Source organism: Hyaena hyaena, unplaced genomic scaffold (genome assembly GCF_003009895.1).
Source record: "Hyaena hyaena isolate Hyena2069 unplaced genomic scaffold, ASM300989v1 scaffold_539, whole genome shotgun sequence".
Classification (NCBI taxonomy): domain Eukaryota; kingdom Metazoa; phylum Chordata; class Mammalia; order Carnivora; family Hyaenidae; genus Hyaena; species Hyaena hyaena.
Window position 1 is genome coordinate 1,014,045 of NW_024081169.1, and position 17,683 is coordinate 1,031,727.

General features: G+C 40.5%; 2 protein-coding genes across 2 annotated transcripts in view; one reads left to right on the forward strand and one right to left on the reverse strand.

The window, feature by feature from the left end:
- NOTCH2 (notch receptor 2) overlaps positions 1–17,683 on the reverse strand; it is a 172,214-nt gene that overhangs the window by 142,715 nt on the left and 11,816 nt on the right. The window lies entirely within an intron of this gene.
- Positions 17,001–17,567, forward strand: LOC120247644 (E3 ubiquitin-protein ligase RNF181-like). The gene has a single exon (XM_039255667.1). The coding sequence runs from the start codon at positions 17,001–17,003 to the stop codon at positions 17,460–17,462; it is 462 nt and encodes a 153-aa protein (XP_039111598.1). The 3' UTR covers positions 17,463–17,567.

The window sequence follows — 17,683 nt, forward strand, 5'->3', positions numbered from 1 at the left end:
TAGGCTTATCAAAAATAAAACTAAGACTAAGTTAAGTTCCTAGGGTAAGAGGGGCCACGGATGCTGCATTTCAGAATGACTTCACATGCACATGCCCTAACAAGGACGGACATACATTCATTTGTATCACTCCTACCTCCACAACATAAGAATCCCAGTTTGGAAAACTTGTCAACTCTAGATTTCAATACACTGCTTTGTATTATTTCTCAAGAAAAAGACAAGAACAAACTACCCTATGAGGTAAAAGAATGGGTGAAATTGTACAGAGGTCTTCCTTTGTAAAATTAGTACATACCACCTTTTCTCAAGCACAGAGTAGCATCAAGAAGCAAAATGAAATTATGGAACCAGATCATAAGAATGATCACATCTTATATGTTGACAATATTTTACTCTTTTTTTTTAAAAAAAATTTTTTTTTTAATGTTTTATTGATTTCTAGGAGAGAGAGAGAGAGAGAGACAGCATGAGCAGGGGAGGGTCAGAGAGAGAGGGAGTCACAGACTAAAAAAAAGACTCCAGGCTCTGAGCTGGCAGTCAGCACAGAGCCCAACGCGGGGCTCGAACCCACGAACCGCGAGATCATGACCCAAGCGAAAGTCGGACGCTTAACCGACTAAGCCACCCTGGCGCCCCGACAATATTTTACTCTTAAGAAGGGTGTGACTCTATCAAAAGCAGGCGACCCATCTCTTTTGATCAAGCTACCCATAATTCAGTTTATCGGAAATAAACCCCTCCAGAGAACACATCTGCAGTTACGTAAGTGAAAACTGAACCTTTAAACAGAAAAAGTGTGGCCTGCTAGTCAGAGAAGGCACATAATAACTCATGTGGCAAACAAGAATGCCAAAAGAGACACAATATTTTCTTCATCTGGTCTGCAATTCTCCAATTAAAGGAACCAACTGAGAGGGGGGAAAAAAGACAAAATTTACCTTCCCAAACCAAGGAATAAACTATGCAGGCACATACCCTTAATCATACTGGATCCCATTTGAGGAAACGTTAAACAGCTCGTGGCACTATTTTTCCACAAGTCTCAAAACACTGGACTCTTGTCTTCTAAAGTCAAAAGGATAAATTTCATCATTACAGGTTGGTATAATGTTCCACAAAATACCACCCTACTGCATGTCCACACCACTAAAAAACTTAGAAAAATAATGACACATTAAAACAGATTACTTTTCTGTTTTTCTTATGACTTCTTTTTAAAGGATATCTGACACCATATATCAACTCTGATCCACGAACTGATAAATTCAAAACTAAACTTTAAAATGCAATTGGTCTACAATGGATAATACACTTTCCACAAATAAATACTCCATCAAAATTCAGAAAATCTGATGATACAATCTAAAGAGGAAATGGATTTTTGAAAAGTATCAGGGAAAAAGAAAACTAGCTATAATTGAAAAAGAAATGGGCAATTTCTTTTTTTGCATGTAAGCCTCACTTCTGAAACAAGAGTTGTCTTTGCTCAGCTGGAGGAAAACCACAAGAGCTGGAATAACTCACTTAATGTACTGTCCCTCCTTATGTTAAAATGACACTGTTGACTCACCCTCAATAGGACATGTGCTCAGTTTAACTCGTTTTTCCAGTAACAGTAATGAAATGAGCTGCTCTAATATTGAAATGATTTGCATTCTTATGACTAAAAAAATATATATGTGGAAACACGTACAAATACAGAATACATGTCCCTGAGTTTGTCTGACTCTGCTGTGTAGCCAAAGTGAGTTGTATCCCTCTCTCTAATTTGCTCTCCAGTCCCTCCATAAATGATGACCAGTGCTACTCCTTTTCACTTCATTACAAAAATGGAATTTTCTTCTAATTACCAAAGTAATCTTTCACGGCATTTACTCAGTATATCTTTATCTCAGCTAATCCCCACAGTCCTGGGCTTCCAAACTCTGAAATGAAATGAAAAAATTCATTTCCTTTACTTCTGATTACAAGCTTTGTTCAACTTTGGGGGATACTGCAGAAGGCCTACAACACACCAACAACCCTTGTGTGGTACCAACAACATTCACCAGCACTCCATAGCAAAGTACAGCATATCGTCCATTGTATTCCTGTCATTTCTAATTTGCTCTCCAGTTAAGACTGAAGGAATTTTTTTTTAAATCAGCAAACATTAACAAGCCCTAATGTGGATTATGAGGTTAATCACTAGAATGGTGGGGAGAGAAGTCTTAAAGACATCAAACAAAGTTTTACACCAACACAGACCAAGAAAGGGACAGTTGAGGAGTACCTGGCTGGCTCAGTCCATGGAGCGTGAGACTCTTGATCCCAAGGTCCTGAGTTCTAGCCCCAGGCTGAGGGTATGGTTTACTGTAAAATAAATTTTTTTAATGGAAAAAAAAAGGGGGGGGGTGTTCATTGTTTCCTTAAATCAAAACCACGATATTTTCTCAAAAAGGATTCAACTTAATTCACATACATCCTCCATTCTTACATAACCAACTCTGGAAAGATCATTTTTTCATTCAACTTACATTCAAAAACTATTTTGCGGAGGGACATTACAAATATTGGGAGTAAGAGGTGCCTGTATGGCTCACTTGGTTAAGCATCCAACTCTTGACTTTGATTCAGGTCATGATCTCATGGTTCATGAGACTGAGCCCCACACCAGGTTCCATGCTATCAGTACAGAACCTGCTTGGAATTCTCTCTCCCCCCACCCCCCCACCCATGCTTGCTCACTCGCTCGCTCTCTCAAAATAAATAAATAAACTTTTAAAAAAAGAAATATTGGGAGTAAAAAATAATATGCTTAATGAAAGAATAGCTTTAAAAAATTTTTTTTAATGTTTTATTTATTTCTGAGAGAGAAAGACAGCGTGAGCAGGGGAGGGTCAGAGAAAGAGGGAGATACAGAATCCAAAATGGGCTTCAGGCCCTGAGCTAGCTGTCAGCACAGAGCCCAACGCGGGGCTCAAACCCACAAACCGGGAGATCATGACCTGAGCAGAAGATGGATGCTCAACCGACTGAGCCACCCAGTTGCCCCTAAAAGAACCAGTAGCTTTGACATTAAACTCTTCAGTGTTCATTCTGGACCAGTAGTCTGCAAAATGAGATGTGTGTATCCCAGAAGTGGAGGGGTACAAAGCCACCCCTGGGGGCACCAGAGGCACTTTAAAACCATATACACATTTACAGTCTAAAAACTATATAATTAAGCTTTACAAAGAGTTAACATATGTATGTATGGGTGAATAGTTGTACATGTATATAATTTGAAAATATTTATTTACCTACTTGGAGGAGAGGGTCCATGCTAAAACAAGAGTTTTTCTTGGGTCATAAATTCTATTACAAGTTTGGAGGTTGCTGTTTTACTCCTGTGTTTCACAAACTAGGACACACACACCCAAGTGAGTACACAGCATGTAAGGGAAAATGCAAAGATAAACCTGGTACATTTTCCTGGTGCCTCTATTTCATTTAGTCTAGGGTAAGTGACGGTCACTCTTTTCTGTAATGAGAGGCTTTGGCAGAGAACTCTGATGAACACATAGTAGAATGAAAGGGGCCAGAGATTGATAACCTAGGTACTCTGCCGGCTCTCTATCATCCAGCCATCTGACTGAAGGCCAATCACCTCACTCCTCCAGGGCTTTTTAGGCTCCTTCTCACTTGTATTTTTTGATTCACAAGCTAAGGTTTTCATCCTATCCTTACCTACTTCTTCATGTCATTCTTCTAACTAGACTGCATTACCCTCTCCTCCCCATCAATCTCCATCCCTGCCTCCCTCCCCGATGAGGCCTTGACTCTGCATTTCCTCTGCTTCCATGGACCATTGATATGACGCTAAAAGGCACTTGCTGGAAGGGTTTGTAAGCATCCTCAAGTTATTTCCAAGTGGCTTCCATTACTCCTAGACAGACTGTAAGTCCCTTGGTATAAAATGCTGGAGCAGCGTCCTGTAGGAGGACCAACCATAGATCACCACCTGATCGTGCTGACAATCCACAGCCCTGCCCCTGATGCAAATCAGCAATGTACTGATTTAGGGGGGAAAGTGTTAGGAACCTAAATTATCCACATAATGAAGGCGTTTGGTGAAAGAAGAGAGGAGAGGAGAGGAGAGGAGAGGAGAGGAGAGGAGAGGAGAGGAGAGGAGAGGAGAGGAGAGGAGAAGAGAAAGCTGAAACCATGCCTAGGCAAGCTAGGCTATGAGGAAAATAACTCTGAACTCGACAAGAACAAAATGAGGAACTAGGGACAGCACAGAGAAGTGTTAACTCATGCTGGTAGGATGCCCCCTCTCACTCCAAACCACCGAGTTCAAGGCCCAGCCATGGCTACCCTGTCAAAATAATCTGTAATCACACAAGGCAATGTATGAAACTTGCTTAGAGCCTGGCACTGTTAGTTAATATCATTATCGTCATTCCATCAAATACACGAGAACCAACAGGAGAAATGCTACATCTTCATCTGCAGGCTTTGGGGATTTCATGGCATAATTTTCACCTACCCAGAACAGAAGGACATTCAACTTCCCTTTTCAGGTTTTGTCAACATCTCCAAAGGTTCCATGGCATATTTCCATCACGTGAAAAGATAAGACTCAATTCCCAGGCAATAGAGTGCGCTTTTAAGGAAGCAGCATGATGTGGGAAAGGAAGCAGTGGACCAGGGGTGAAAAACTCAGACATCTGGTCCTTGTACTGCCACTGACTATTCTGTGCTCTTGAAAACTTACTTACTTTTCTAAGGCTTAAATTTTTTAATCTCTTTTTTAAAAATGATGATTAGATGACCTATGGTCCCACAGCCAATGAGGCAACAGTTTGCAAACATTTTTTTTTATTGTGACCTACAGTAAGAAATATATTTTAAGTCAGAACTCAACATTCACACATATACATACATAGAAAAAAAATTTTCAAGAAACAATGCTTATCCCATGTGGTATTTTCTATTCAGTTCCAATTTCCCCCCAAAAGTACTGTTTGAAACCAACCAAATTGGTTTCATGCCCCAGTAGTGGTCATAATGTACAGTTTAAAAACCTTGGACTAGAGCATGGAAGCAAAGTATGCCCCTTCAATAACACAGACATAGCTCCACCCAGCTGTCTCATCTTGGGTAAGTTACCAGCCCTTTCAAAATTCATCTTTGAGATCAAGATGAAAACACCAGGGTTGTTATAACATGGGATAATAAAGGTAAAGCACTTAGCTGCATTATTTCTGACACAGAACAAACACTCAATAAAAAATTGTGATGAGGGGCACCGGGGTGGCTCAGTTGGTTAAGCGTCCGACTTCCGCTCAGGTCATGATCTCAAAGTTTGTGAGTTTGAGCCCCATATCAGGCTCTGTGCTGATGGCTCAGAGCCTGGAGCCTGCTCCAGATTCTGTGTCTCCCTCTCTCTCTGTTCAGAGCTCATGCTCTCTCTCAAAAATAAACATTAAAAAAAAATTTAAGTTATGGTGATGATTAATAATATCAGTGCCATTATTATGAAACTCAAATACTCCAAAGGAAAGTACAGGAAAAGGAACAGGCTCACCTCCAAGCATCAATAAGCAGCAAAACTGATATCAAGTTAATCCCAGCCTATGCTTATTAAACTTCCACACACAAAGGGATTTTTGTGTGCTTTCTTTACAGTATCCCCTAACAACTATAACAGTGGCTGGCACATAGTGGACACTCACATACTTGTTGGATGAATTAACTAATACATCTGGACGCTCACCTCTGTGCACTGGAAACACAGTGAAAAGATCCCAGCCTGCATTGCTCCCTCTCCCCCCAAACTCAAGCACCTGATGTGATGCTGCTTTAAGCCAATGGTTCTCAAAGTGTAATTTCCAAAACAGCAGCAGCATCTGGGAACTTGTCAGAAATGCAAATAATGAGGTCCTACTCCAGGCCTCCAGAATCAGAAACTCAAGGGGTGGGCCCTGGGCCCAGCAATCTGTGTTCCAATAAGCCCTCCAAACTTGATGCACATTCAAGTTTCAAAACCACTATTCCAAACTGTGATGACTTGAAACCTTATAGCAATCCCAGGGAGCTGTATGTACAACCAAAGGGACTCCTGCAAAGGTCATTAGTCATAGGAACTAGTTACTCATCTAGTTCAACCAAGACTCTTTAGAGCCAGCTACAACCTCCAAGGAAGTTCCCAAGAATGGCTTCGTCTCAGCTCACCACTACAGCCTAAAGTGGACAAAACAAAACAAAAACAAAAACCCTTTGAAACAACTACTCTAAGTTCTGTACAAGGCCTAACTCTTAGAAGGAATACAAAACCTTTTTTTTTTTTTTTGAGAGAGGGAGAGGGAGAGGGAGAGGGAGAGGGAGAGGGAGAGGGAGAGGGAGAGAGAGAGAGAGAGAGAGAGAGAGAGAGAAAGCACCCCAAGCAGGCTCCACACCCAGTGTGGAGCCCAATATGGAGCGCAATCTCACCTGTAAGACTGTGACCTGAGCCAAAATCAAGAGTCAGATACTTAACTGACTGAGCCACCCAGGTGCCCCACAAAACCTATTTCTTAAGCGGCCTCTTAGCTAAATACATTCCTTGGGCTCACACTGTCCCATATCCACACTTCTGCACCACAGGCTCAAGATGCTTTCTGAAAATCTACATTTGCTCTCAAAAGGTAAGCTAGGTCTCACAGCCGGTCTCCACACAGCAACCTTGGCACTGAAATTGAATGGCATTGCAATTTTACCCACCTTGCATTTGACCACTTGCCAAAATCAATGATAACCAGTTAAGCATCCATTTTGTACACACACACATGCTTCAGAAAGAAGATAATCAAATATTAAAACTCCAAAATTAAAGTTTATAATATGTTAATAAATCAAACAACACATCTGTATCACTAGATTGAGTCTGTTCCTTCAGAGAGTCATAGGAAAACTCACTAATTTCTATAAAACCTCAATTTTCCAAAAGCCACCTTAGTCAGAAGCCCTACAGAGTATCAGACTCTAGTTAGAAACAATAAGATTTAGAGATAACCAGTGATTTTTATCAAAAAGCAGGAAAATATACCTATTTTCTTTCCATTCTGAAAGGACTGCTAACATACCTTCCAAAGGCAAGCAAGTACCTTTAAAAACAGGAAGATTCCATATTTCTGCCAATAAAGTAATGGTCCAGTGAGACTCCAAGGAACAGAAAGAAGACATAGCTTTGGTTCTCCAGCCAGCCCTGGTACTTGACGGTGTGACTACCGATCAGGTCTCAGAGAGGGTCGCTGATGCAGCCTCCAGAAATGAACACATGGTCTTATAAAAGGTATGATGCGCTTGAAAGTGCTTTGCAAACTATTAGATATTATCTTCTCAACATGCAAATTTATTCCTGTGAACCGATTCCTTCCCTCCCACTCAGTCACCAAAATGATTTATATTAGAAAGTGCTCATAAGTGGTTGATAGCAGCTGTAACAAAAAATGTAAACTAGAAAAGATACTGAACACTTCTGTACACATAAAGGGGCCTGAAGCCAGAGACATGAAGGCTTTCAAATGCAAAGAAATGAGTTAGAAAAATGACCCATCATACATTGGCCTTTAATGGTTTGAGCAAAAATGAGAGCTAGAAAGCCATGCTATTTAAGAAGGAAAATGAATGACAAATAAGAAATAACATGAGATGTTTCAAAACCTCACAAAAGGATATATTTAAAGATAAGTCTGGGAACAAAGAGTTAGGGAGGGCTGTGTTCTTGTCAGGTTTGATTTACCCTTTGCTATGGGTACACTGTCTTTTCATGTGGCCCCAAAGAAATAGTTGAGCCATTATTGTTGTTGATAATGACGAGCAGATGCTGATGGGATGATTGCACATCTACAGTTCTCAGACTCAGGTCTTGTGTAACTGGGTGTGTCGATCTATGTCACTCCACAGATGGTTATTAAACTAGTTACAACTTCCCTAAATCTTTTCACTAGACCTGAGCAACATTTGGATAGCTACTCCTTGCCAACTGGGAATAGGCACTATTGTAAAAAAGAAAAAAAAAATTATAAACAGTTCTAAGGTCTATTCCTCCTCCTGAAAGACACACACACATGCATACTTGCACATGCACACACACACACACAAAGTAGGGATGTCTGTTTAATTCAAATTCCAAGCTATCAAATTTGAAATTTAACACTTTACCAAAACCATGAATATTCTTTTACTGCAGTGAATGTTATAAGTCCATTAATTTCAACCTGTCATCAAGAAAAACTGTAACCAATTCCCAATTTTCAATGAACAAAGTATATGCATTTTGGATAAGCTATGTACCTCAGAGGCAACACTGCTATAGTGCTATCAAAGCTCTCCGCAGGACGATGGAGGATGGGGAATCCCAGGTCTCAGGATATACAACTGCCAAATTCTTCCTCATGAGAAAGACACACGGCCCTGAAGTGGCTACATGACAGTGGCCTTCGCTGAGGAAGCTCTCAGCTGACCACAGGGCATGGCCAAAGCTGGACTGCTAAAAGGGTCAAAGTGGTCCACTTGACATCTGCTTGATACAAAGGTGTCAAACCAGTTGGCCATTTGGTGGAAAGCTTTCCTACACTGTACACCTGAAGGAATATTTGGTGAGACGGTTCCCTTCAATAAAAAGTGCAACTTGTGAGATGCATTCTGTGGAAAGGCAAGCATACTTTCATGTACTAAGAGACGTAAACAGGCAGAGACTCATATAAATTGCTAATAATTTAGCTTAGATTAATAAGCTAAACTGAAGTGCCATATGAGAGTTTGATCATTTTTCTCTTTCCCTATGAACATTTGGCAGGCTTAGAATGTTAGCCATCATGCATTTTGTTCCCTGAAATATATCAGTTACACTTCCCACAGAAACTAACTACGCATTTCCTCATGGGTGTACGTGTAAAACTACCATAACAAAACATTCTCTATTTCCTCATTTTGATTAAAAGGAAAGAAGAAATGCTAAGATGCGCTTACATAAGTGACGGTGCAATATTGACACGCCTATCTATATTCACGATTTATATTCTATTAAGCTAAGGAGGGAACTAACTGCCCAGAGCTATGGAATAAAATTACATTAAGGAGAAGCCCAGGCTGTTTGCTCTTGAGAGATCTTAGGGAAACTTTAAGGAACAGGAAAGTCACTTCAGGCCACTCAGGAAGAGCTAAGGCTTGAGACATTAAAAACAGCTGAGGAAAACTACTGAGAAACAGACATGAGAGCACAGAAATGCATGTAAATGAACATGACATTATGGACCCACCGGCAGGACATATGGCAGTTGTGACAGGCTCAGCTGAATCAGCCGCACTCTGCTGCCTATTTCACTTTGGATCAATATCCTGTGTGGGTAACAGCAACAACTGGTGACTGCAGGCGCAGAATAGCTTGAAGAAAAGCTAACTGATCCATCTGGGGAAAGAATTATCAACTTCTGCTTCATCGTGTCATGCTCTGACACATCTCATCAAACAGAAAGGAAGAGAATTGTTTCCTATCTTGGGGAACAGAATTCAGATTGAGCTACATTGTGCAGGAAGCTCTGTGGTATAATGAAATAAGAACTGCCCTAGAAATCAGAACCTGGGTTCTAATCCTGGCTTTGCCATGTGATCTACACTCACCATGTGATCTAGAGGAATTCCTTTGAGCTGTGTGAGGCTTATCATTCTCATCTGTAAAACTAAAATAATACCATCAGGCTTCCCTCCTTAGAATAGTTCATTTATGGCTTAAGTGAGATCATGTTTATAAACTATAGGGGTGCCTGGGGGGGCTCAGTCGGTTAAGCGTTGACTTAGGCTCAGGTCATGATATCACAGTTGGTGGGCTCCAGCCCTGCTTTGGGCTCTGTGCTGACAGCTAAGAGCCTGGAGCCTGCTTCAGATTCTGTGTCTCCCTCTCTCTCTGACCCTCCCCTGCTTGCACTCTGTCTCTCTCCCTCTCAAAAATAAACATTAAAACATAATTAAAAAGTAATTTTAAACAAAGATAAAACTGACTATAAACCAGAAAGCACTATTTAATGTAAAACTCCCAATCCAAACTTCTGTGAAATAGGAAATCCTCACCATCTAGCCCAGAAATGACAAACTATGACATGATTCAAATGGGCTCACATACACCTACCTATGTTATGAGGCCAGCCTAAATGGGAATGGGATGTGTGTTGGACTGGTGTAACCAACTTCAACACTTTTTTAAATCTCCCCACTGCTCTCCCAATGTCTCAACAATGCCCAGGAATTATAAGAGCGATAATCTCCTCAAACTCTCCCAACCTTCTCTGGCACAGAAATCCAACACAGGCCACTTCACATGCCTGATTAGATAAGCTTTCCCAATGCTGAAAATCAACTGCTTCTAACATTTCAAACCTGATTTCCATTAAGACTCTGGGGTGACTGATGGGAATAAGCCAACCAAGTAGATCCTCCTTAGTAAAAGAGTTCTCCAGCTTTAATTTGAAATACTAAATTATTTTTTTCTATGAATCAATTGCTTCTGAGGTGATGGATACAAGATGCTGCAAACTCGAGTAGACAAAAGGTTAGAAAGGCTTTTAATTCATGCACAGTTAATTTACAAATCTGAAATTACTGGACAGTAGTGATTTCAGTCTGCTCTTTAGGTGATCCATAATCTTGCCCTGGCAATGGGACAGAGTCTACAGGGAATCCTTGAAAGAAACTGAAATAAGAAGGGCCAGGGACAAGTATGCCCAGATCCTATCTTCCAAAGCAGGGAATTACCACCTGGTTAATGAAGTTTACACTTTGGGCCCCTCACACCTGAGTGCCTATTCTGTGCCTAGAACCATGCGATTAAATGTGTTGTTTTTAATATCTGCAAATAATCCTGCAATTTAGGTATTACTATTATTCTCACTACATAAATAAGGGAACTGAGACTTAGAGAAGTTAGGTGGCTGACCCAATATTCTTAACTAAGAATCAGAGCCAGGTCTAGCTGGTTCCCAAAACTTACCAGCTGTGCTAAAGCAAAAACTCACAGTGTAGTGGGAAAGGGTATCTAAAGTCATTTCAAGAGATAATTAAAAATAAACAATCAAGCTATACTGTCATTTATCTCTTCCATTATCCTTACTATCCCAGGGCATTCTATGCTCTCCTTCACCATTCAAGTGGCAGCGAACGCAACTAAACCTTAACGAGAAAGTCCAGTATGTTTGAAAGGACCCACGTGTGTGAGCATGCATGTGTAGGGCTGTGTTTTAAAACAAGACAGGATTATCTGGGATTATCTGCTGATGTCAAACACATTCTCTTATCTATTGGTATAAATGACTATTGATTTTCAGTAACAAAGGAAATAGTAATAAGGAAAAAATTCACAGAAAAGAAAACCTGTGTGCTTTCTCTACAATGACATGTGCAGAAATGCTGTGCACAGTTCATTTCAAACTTCCCAGAACAAGATAGGTTAGTACTGGGTAGTTTCAGCAGTTGGCTCTGACCATTGTTCATACGCTGAGGCATTCCAATCATTTTACATGGTTTCTTACATCCCTATCAAAATTAAATAAGAATACACGTGCATGTGTACAGTCAAGAAAAAGCTTTCTGTAACTAAAAAGGCTGCCACAAATATAATTCTGGATGGCCATTTTCAATCTTTCAAAATGATTTTTATCAAGAAAAAAAAGCTACCCATTCATCCCTGATCTAATCTACTAAAGAATTTCTTTTAGGATCAAGATATAAAAGGGAAAGAAATGCTAAAAACTTTCGTTGGATTACAACAAACATAAATCCGTTCTTTCCACTTAAGAAAAAAAAGATTTAGGATGGACTGCAAATCCTCAAACTGCAATTCTGAAGTATAAGTAATTCCCATATTATGCAGATGTTCATTCAGAGGTAAGATGTTAAGAATGGTAAAACTTAAGTCATTTTAGTACACAAAATATCATTAAATTCAAAGTTACATTACCTGTGGGACAACAGGATTCCACCAAATAAACGGCATTACTTACAGTGGGCTATGTGTGTGAGCTCTGGAGCTGGACAAGAAGGGTACCAATTGCTGGCCTACACCAATGATTAGCTGACCGACCTAGATGCCCATCCCTTAAACTTTCAGTAAATAGGAATCAAACACCTACTGTAAGGGCCAAAGGAAACAGCTAAAGTACTTTCACCAAGTACTGTCAAATATCTGTCACACAGTAAACCCTCAGAATATGAAGGCTATTGTTCCTGCATATAAGCTCCCTAAGGACAGAGATTTTTGTCGGTTTGGTTCACTCTACTAATAAGGAGGCATGCCTTGGTCAGCTTTCATGAAATACTCCTAGTTCCTCCAAAATGACATTCACTTTGATCTATATTAATTACATTCAAATGCTGCTATCCTTAGTGTATACTTCCTCTCTTTTACTGTAAGAGGTTTCAGCTGCTTTTTGGAAAGATTTAAATGTTTGAAAATATTTTAAGTGTTTTAAGAGTATCTGAGTTACCATATGCACCACTTACATTTTCTGCAAACAGTGTGCTTACACGTAATTATAAATATCTCAGACTATAAAAGAAAACCTTTCATAGTATTCCCACAACTGAAAAACAAAGTCTTAGAAATAATTATAGAGGGAGCAGAAGGGAGGGGTAGGTAGAAGACAGTTTACTAAATCAGCAAAGTAAGAAGTGGAGTTTTGTCATAAAACAAAACAAAAACCTGACAACCATTTGCTAAAGGCTGCCAAAACTTGATAATAAGCAAACTGCCATGGGAAACAAATGATAAAATATAAAATCCTTTTCTGAGAAAGTAACTTCACCAGTCCTGGCTTTTCCAATTCTGAATCACTAATGCTACTGGCCCCGCTGACTTGTCTTAACCACTACAGAGAAGTCCAAAGGGACAGGCAAGGGGCTCATGGGCAAATATTTCCTCTACTGTCACTGACATTTTCAATATGGCCACATCTCTCCTCCCCCACTTTCCCACTCCTTCTCTGCTTCCTTCAAAAAAAAAAAAAAAAAAAAAAAAAAAAAAAGCCAGTTGATGTCCTGATAGATCATTTGAGTAAATGCAAAGGAAAAATCACTTAACTAGAAAACAAGAGCCTGGATTCTGGCCCAACCTTCACCTAGTGCTAGTGCTGGGTCCCCTGACTAGCCACTTCTTTGGGCTTTAGTTTCCTCATGTGTAAAACAAGGATGGACTAAATGGGTAATCACCCACCTGGGATTCTAAAATCTCCAGAAGCCCCTAAAGATGTAATAACAGACCATAGGATATTTTTATTACTTCACAATGTCTAACAGAGATAGTCCATTAAGTGCTAAAAGGCTAATTAAAACATCCAATATTTTGGCTTTAGACTAGTATTCCACACGGTGACACAGAATGGCACGTGATGATGTTTGTCATATCATATGAAATTGGGGAAAAAATGTATTGGATCTGATATGATCCTTAAAGATACACTTCAGAAACATCAGAGTTCCTGTAGTACACATAACATCCAACCACAAATGTCTCGTTAATAAATAAGGGAGGAATGAGTTAACACCTATCAGTGCAATTTGTGTAATAGACAAAATTTCTCAAAATTGGAAGTACACCCCATTAAGCGAACAGACTCAAATACAATACTCCTAAATATGTATAGGGTCACTGAAAACCAGGGAACAATCTACTTGCTGCAAAGGTGAAGCTCCCGTTTCTCACCAAAGGTCCGAATCACTCATCCACTTTTGATTAAAGTCAAAGCAACAAAAAGTCCATACTGCAACATAAAAACATGGTTTACTTCACTCTTACTATGTGCCAGTCACTGCACTATGAATTATTATTACCTTATACACTTATTTAATCCTTGTAACAATCTAACAATTACATGCTGCTATAATCATTTTATTAGTAACAAATATGCAGCACAGTGCTTAAGAAACTTGCCCAAAGACACAGAGCTGGTATGTTCAGAGCCAGACTAAAAAGCATCCCTATCTTATCTCCCCATAAGTTGCTAATTCCCTCTCAGAGAAGTCTCCAGAAACACAGGCAGGAATGTCCCCAAGCAGAGCCCTCAGGAGTCAGGCCATTGCTCCTAAGAGCAGCCGTCTGAAGGTCTCTTAGTTGTGGCTCATTTGGCTTAAAGACTCATCCTTAACTGGAACTCCCCTCCTTTCAGCCCAGATTCACTTTGCTTGTCCTGGCGATAGAAATGAACTAAAGGAAGCTTGTTGACATTGGTGAACTAATGTCCATCCATTTCTTATTTATTCAGAAGATACAAAGGATTCCTAATAGCTGACCTCTACATTCAAAGAACTGCCAGGGGCGCAGGGGTGGGTCAGTTGGTTAAGCATCCAACCTTGGCTCAGGTAATGATCTTGCAGTCTGTGAATTTGAGCTCCACGTCAGGCTCTGTGCTGACAGCTCAGAGCCTGGAGCCTGCGTCAGATTCTGTGTCTCCCTCTCTCTCTGCCCCTCCCCTGCTTGTACTCTTTCTCTTTCTCTCTCAAAATTAAATAAACATAAAAAAATTTTAAAAAAACATTCAAAGAACTGCCAGTCTCATTAATTTTTACTTATACATACCATAAAAGTATGCCTCTTAAGGGGCACCTGAGTGGCACAGTCAGTAAAGCACCTGACTCTTGATCTCATCTCAGGTCATGATCTCATGGTTTGTGAGTTCAAGCCCTGTATCGGGCTCTGCATTGATGGTGCGGAGCCTGCTTGGGGTTGTGTCTCCTTCTCTCTGCCCCTCTCTGGCTTGGCTTGTGCCTTCTCTCTCACAAAAATAAATAAATAAACATAAAAAAAAATTTTAAAGAAAGAAAGTGTATGTGGAGTGTAAATAAAACAAAATTCTAAAAAATGCATCTTTAGTATAAGCCTCAGTTTCCCCACTTAACCTACTCCCCATCTTGTAGGGCTGTTGTAAGTGTGATTGTATGAAAGTATAAAGAGCCCCACAGTTGCCTGAAGAGGCTTGAATTCTGTCTCCATCCTTCATTAACCACATTATTCACCCCATCATCCAAAGCTGGGAATCTAAGTTCCAATTTCCTTATCTATAAAACAGTTAAATACTGTCTACCCTAAAGGACAGCCACATGAAATGAGGAAATATATGTTAAGCACTAGCAGAATGCAAACACACAGTAAAAATTCAACAAAATGTTTAAAAAAAAAAAAAGCTGAAGTTTAAGAAGTCAAACCGCAAGTTTACATCCCCAGCCCTGTCACTTATTATCTAGGTCTAAACAATGGTATACAAGCCAAGTGACCCCTCTGAGGCTCAGTTTCCACTAAGGTTTTATGAAGAATAAAGGAGGCTACGATAAGAGGGTTCTGTAAACTCCACACTGCTATATCAACGCTGAGGTTGTTTTACTTTATGAAAATAAGTTGTATGTGAGTTGTATTGACTGAGCCCTCCAAATATTATCTGCATCTTTAAAATGGAAAAACAGGCAGAGAAATGTTAAGCAATAGAGGGAAGGCTGGCAGTTCTAAAAGTAAGGTAGAGAAAAGGACTAGGCCAAAATAAATTCAGACCGTGACACAGCAGAAAACAAATAAACCTTCAAAAAGAAAGATGAAAATAAACACCCCTCAACCTGTTTTTAATCAGCAGCTTCACCTGTTGATTAAGCCTCTCAGTGCACAGTCTAGGTGTAAGAATTCTCTCATTTCCTCCCAGAAACAGTATTAGACTTCAGGGTGAGAAAGAGCTTCACTATCAAATCTCTTTTCCCACCTGTAAATTAATTTTGTGGATGGGGCATAGAAACAAAGACAAGTGGACACGAACCAGAATCTCTCTAACTGGTTTTCTCTTAACCACACCTAAAAAAGAGTCACAATCCTCTTCAGAGAGGTTTCCTTCTTCGGCTGGTCAGAAATGTCCTTGTTCTCCAGGTCTCTTCCTGCTAAATATGGTAATAGCTGGCAAACAACCAGCCCAGTAAATTCCAGTAATACTTAAGAAAGCATTCATATTGCCTGAAATTACTCTGAATCAAACAACTGCGACCTGCAGGGCCTCCACATACAACAGTTCAGCTGGAGCTCTTAATGTCCAAGGCAGCAGGGCACCTTAAGAACATACAAGGTTGAAAAAAAGGCAGTCTGCTCGTCTTTATTGCAACATTCTTCAGCAACAACACTGATCTCCTACCCACTGCGCACGCAGCACCGCACCGGGGCAGTGGGAGGCGGGAGGCAGAGATGGAAGAAACAGGTGGTGTCCGTGGGGTGCCAAAACAACAGGTTGATTGAGTCAGTTCTGTCCCACAACTAATCAATTTGGTGAGGAGAGAGGAGAGGGAATCTTAGTCATCCTGCTGTCTGACCAAACTGACTGGCTAAACCACAGTACAATTATCAATTAGGTCAAAATGTCAGATTTAGTGGTGCATTAGTCCTGCCTCTCAGGGATGTCACATACTTCAAAGATCCTGGATGTCCAGGAAGACAGAACATAACCCTCAACCCACCAAAAATCACATATTTAGCTCCACGATATACAGTTTTCCTCCAATATCTTTTATAAAATGTTATATGTGCATTTCCTGAGCACGTACAACTGACAGCTCATTGTTTAATGATACAGTCAGATTCGAATGTTAAAGAAGCTATAGAAAATACCAGTTAACAAAAAGAAAATTGATCAAACTCATTACAAGTCAAAGGATTAAAAAACCATCAAATAAACAATATTTGGTATCAGTATTGGTAGCAATTTGATATTATGTAGTTTAACCTGTCCATACATGTTGTAACACATTTAAGACAAAGGACTAATACACTTAATATAAACAGCTTTTTCAAATCAGTAACCAAAACAAGAATACCTTGAGGGGTAAAAGACACAATTTACCAAAATAAGTAAATAAGTGCCCACTAACCATATGAAAAACCATTCAACATTATTGTATAATCAGAGAGGCAAGTTAAGATGAGGTAGCATTTAACACTTAACAAATTGGTTAAGAGTTTTAAAAATACTGCTGCCATGGCGTCCTATTTCGATGAACACGACTGCGAGCCATTGGATTCCGAGCAGCAGGCCCGAACCAACATGCTGCTGGAGCTCGCAAGGTCACTTTTCAATAGGATGGACTTTGAAGACTTGGGGTTGGTAGTAGATTGGGACCACCACTTGCCTCCACCTGCCGCCAAGGCTGTCGTTGAGAACCTTCCGAGGAGAGTCATCAGGGGCTCTCAGGCCGAGCTCAAGTGCCCCGTGTGTCTTTTGGAATTTGAGGAGGAGGAGACTGCCATTGAAATGCCTTGCCATCACCTCTTCCATTCCAACTGCATCCTACCCTGGCTAAGCAAGACAAATTCCTGCCCCTTGTGCCGCCATGAGCTGCCTACTGATGATGACACTTACGAGGAACATAGACGAGATAAGGCTTGCAAGGAGCAGCAAAAGCACCGACTTGAGAACCTCCACGGAGCCATGTACACATGAGGGGCCCCACATGTACACATGAGGCGCCTGGGGCTGAGTACCGGTCCTCCAAATCTTTCTCTTGCACTGCGAATCCTCATTAAAGTTTTCTTTACCCACCCTGCACTGCATTGCTCACAAGCCTGGGCCGGGACCCCTTACCCTCCATGAGGTCCCTACTGCCGTTGGGGAAGGTGATCCTGAACCACAGAAATCACCAGGCTGTGTGTCCCTTCCTGCTG

What these genes read in the sequence shown, in the direction of transcription:
- LOC120247644 (XM_039255667.1), top strand. Translation starts at nt 17,001, where the DNA reads ATGGCGTCCTATTTCGATGAACACGACTGCGAGCCATTGGATTCCGAG.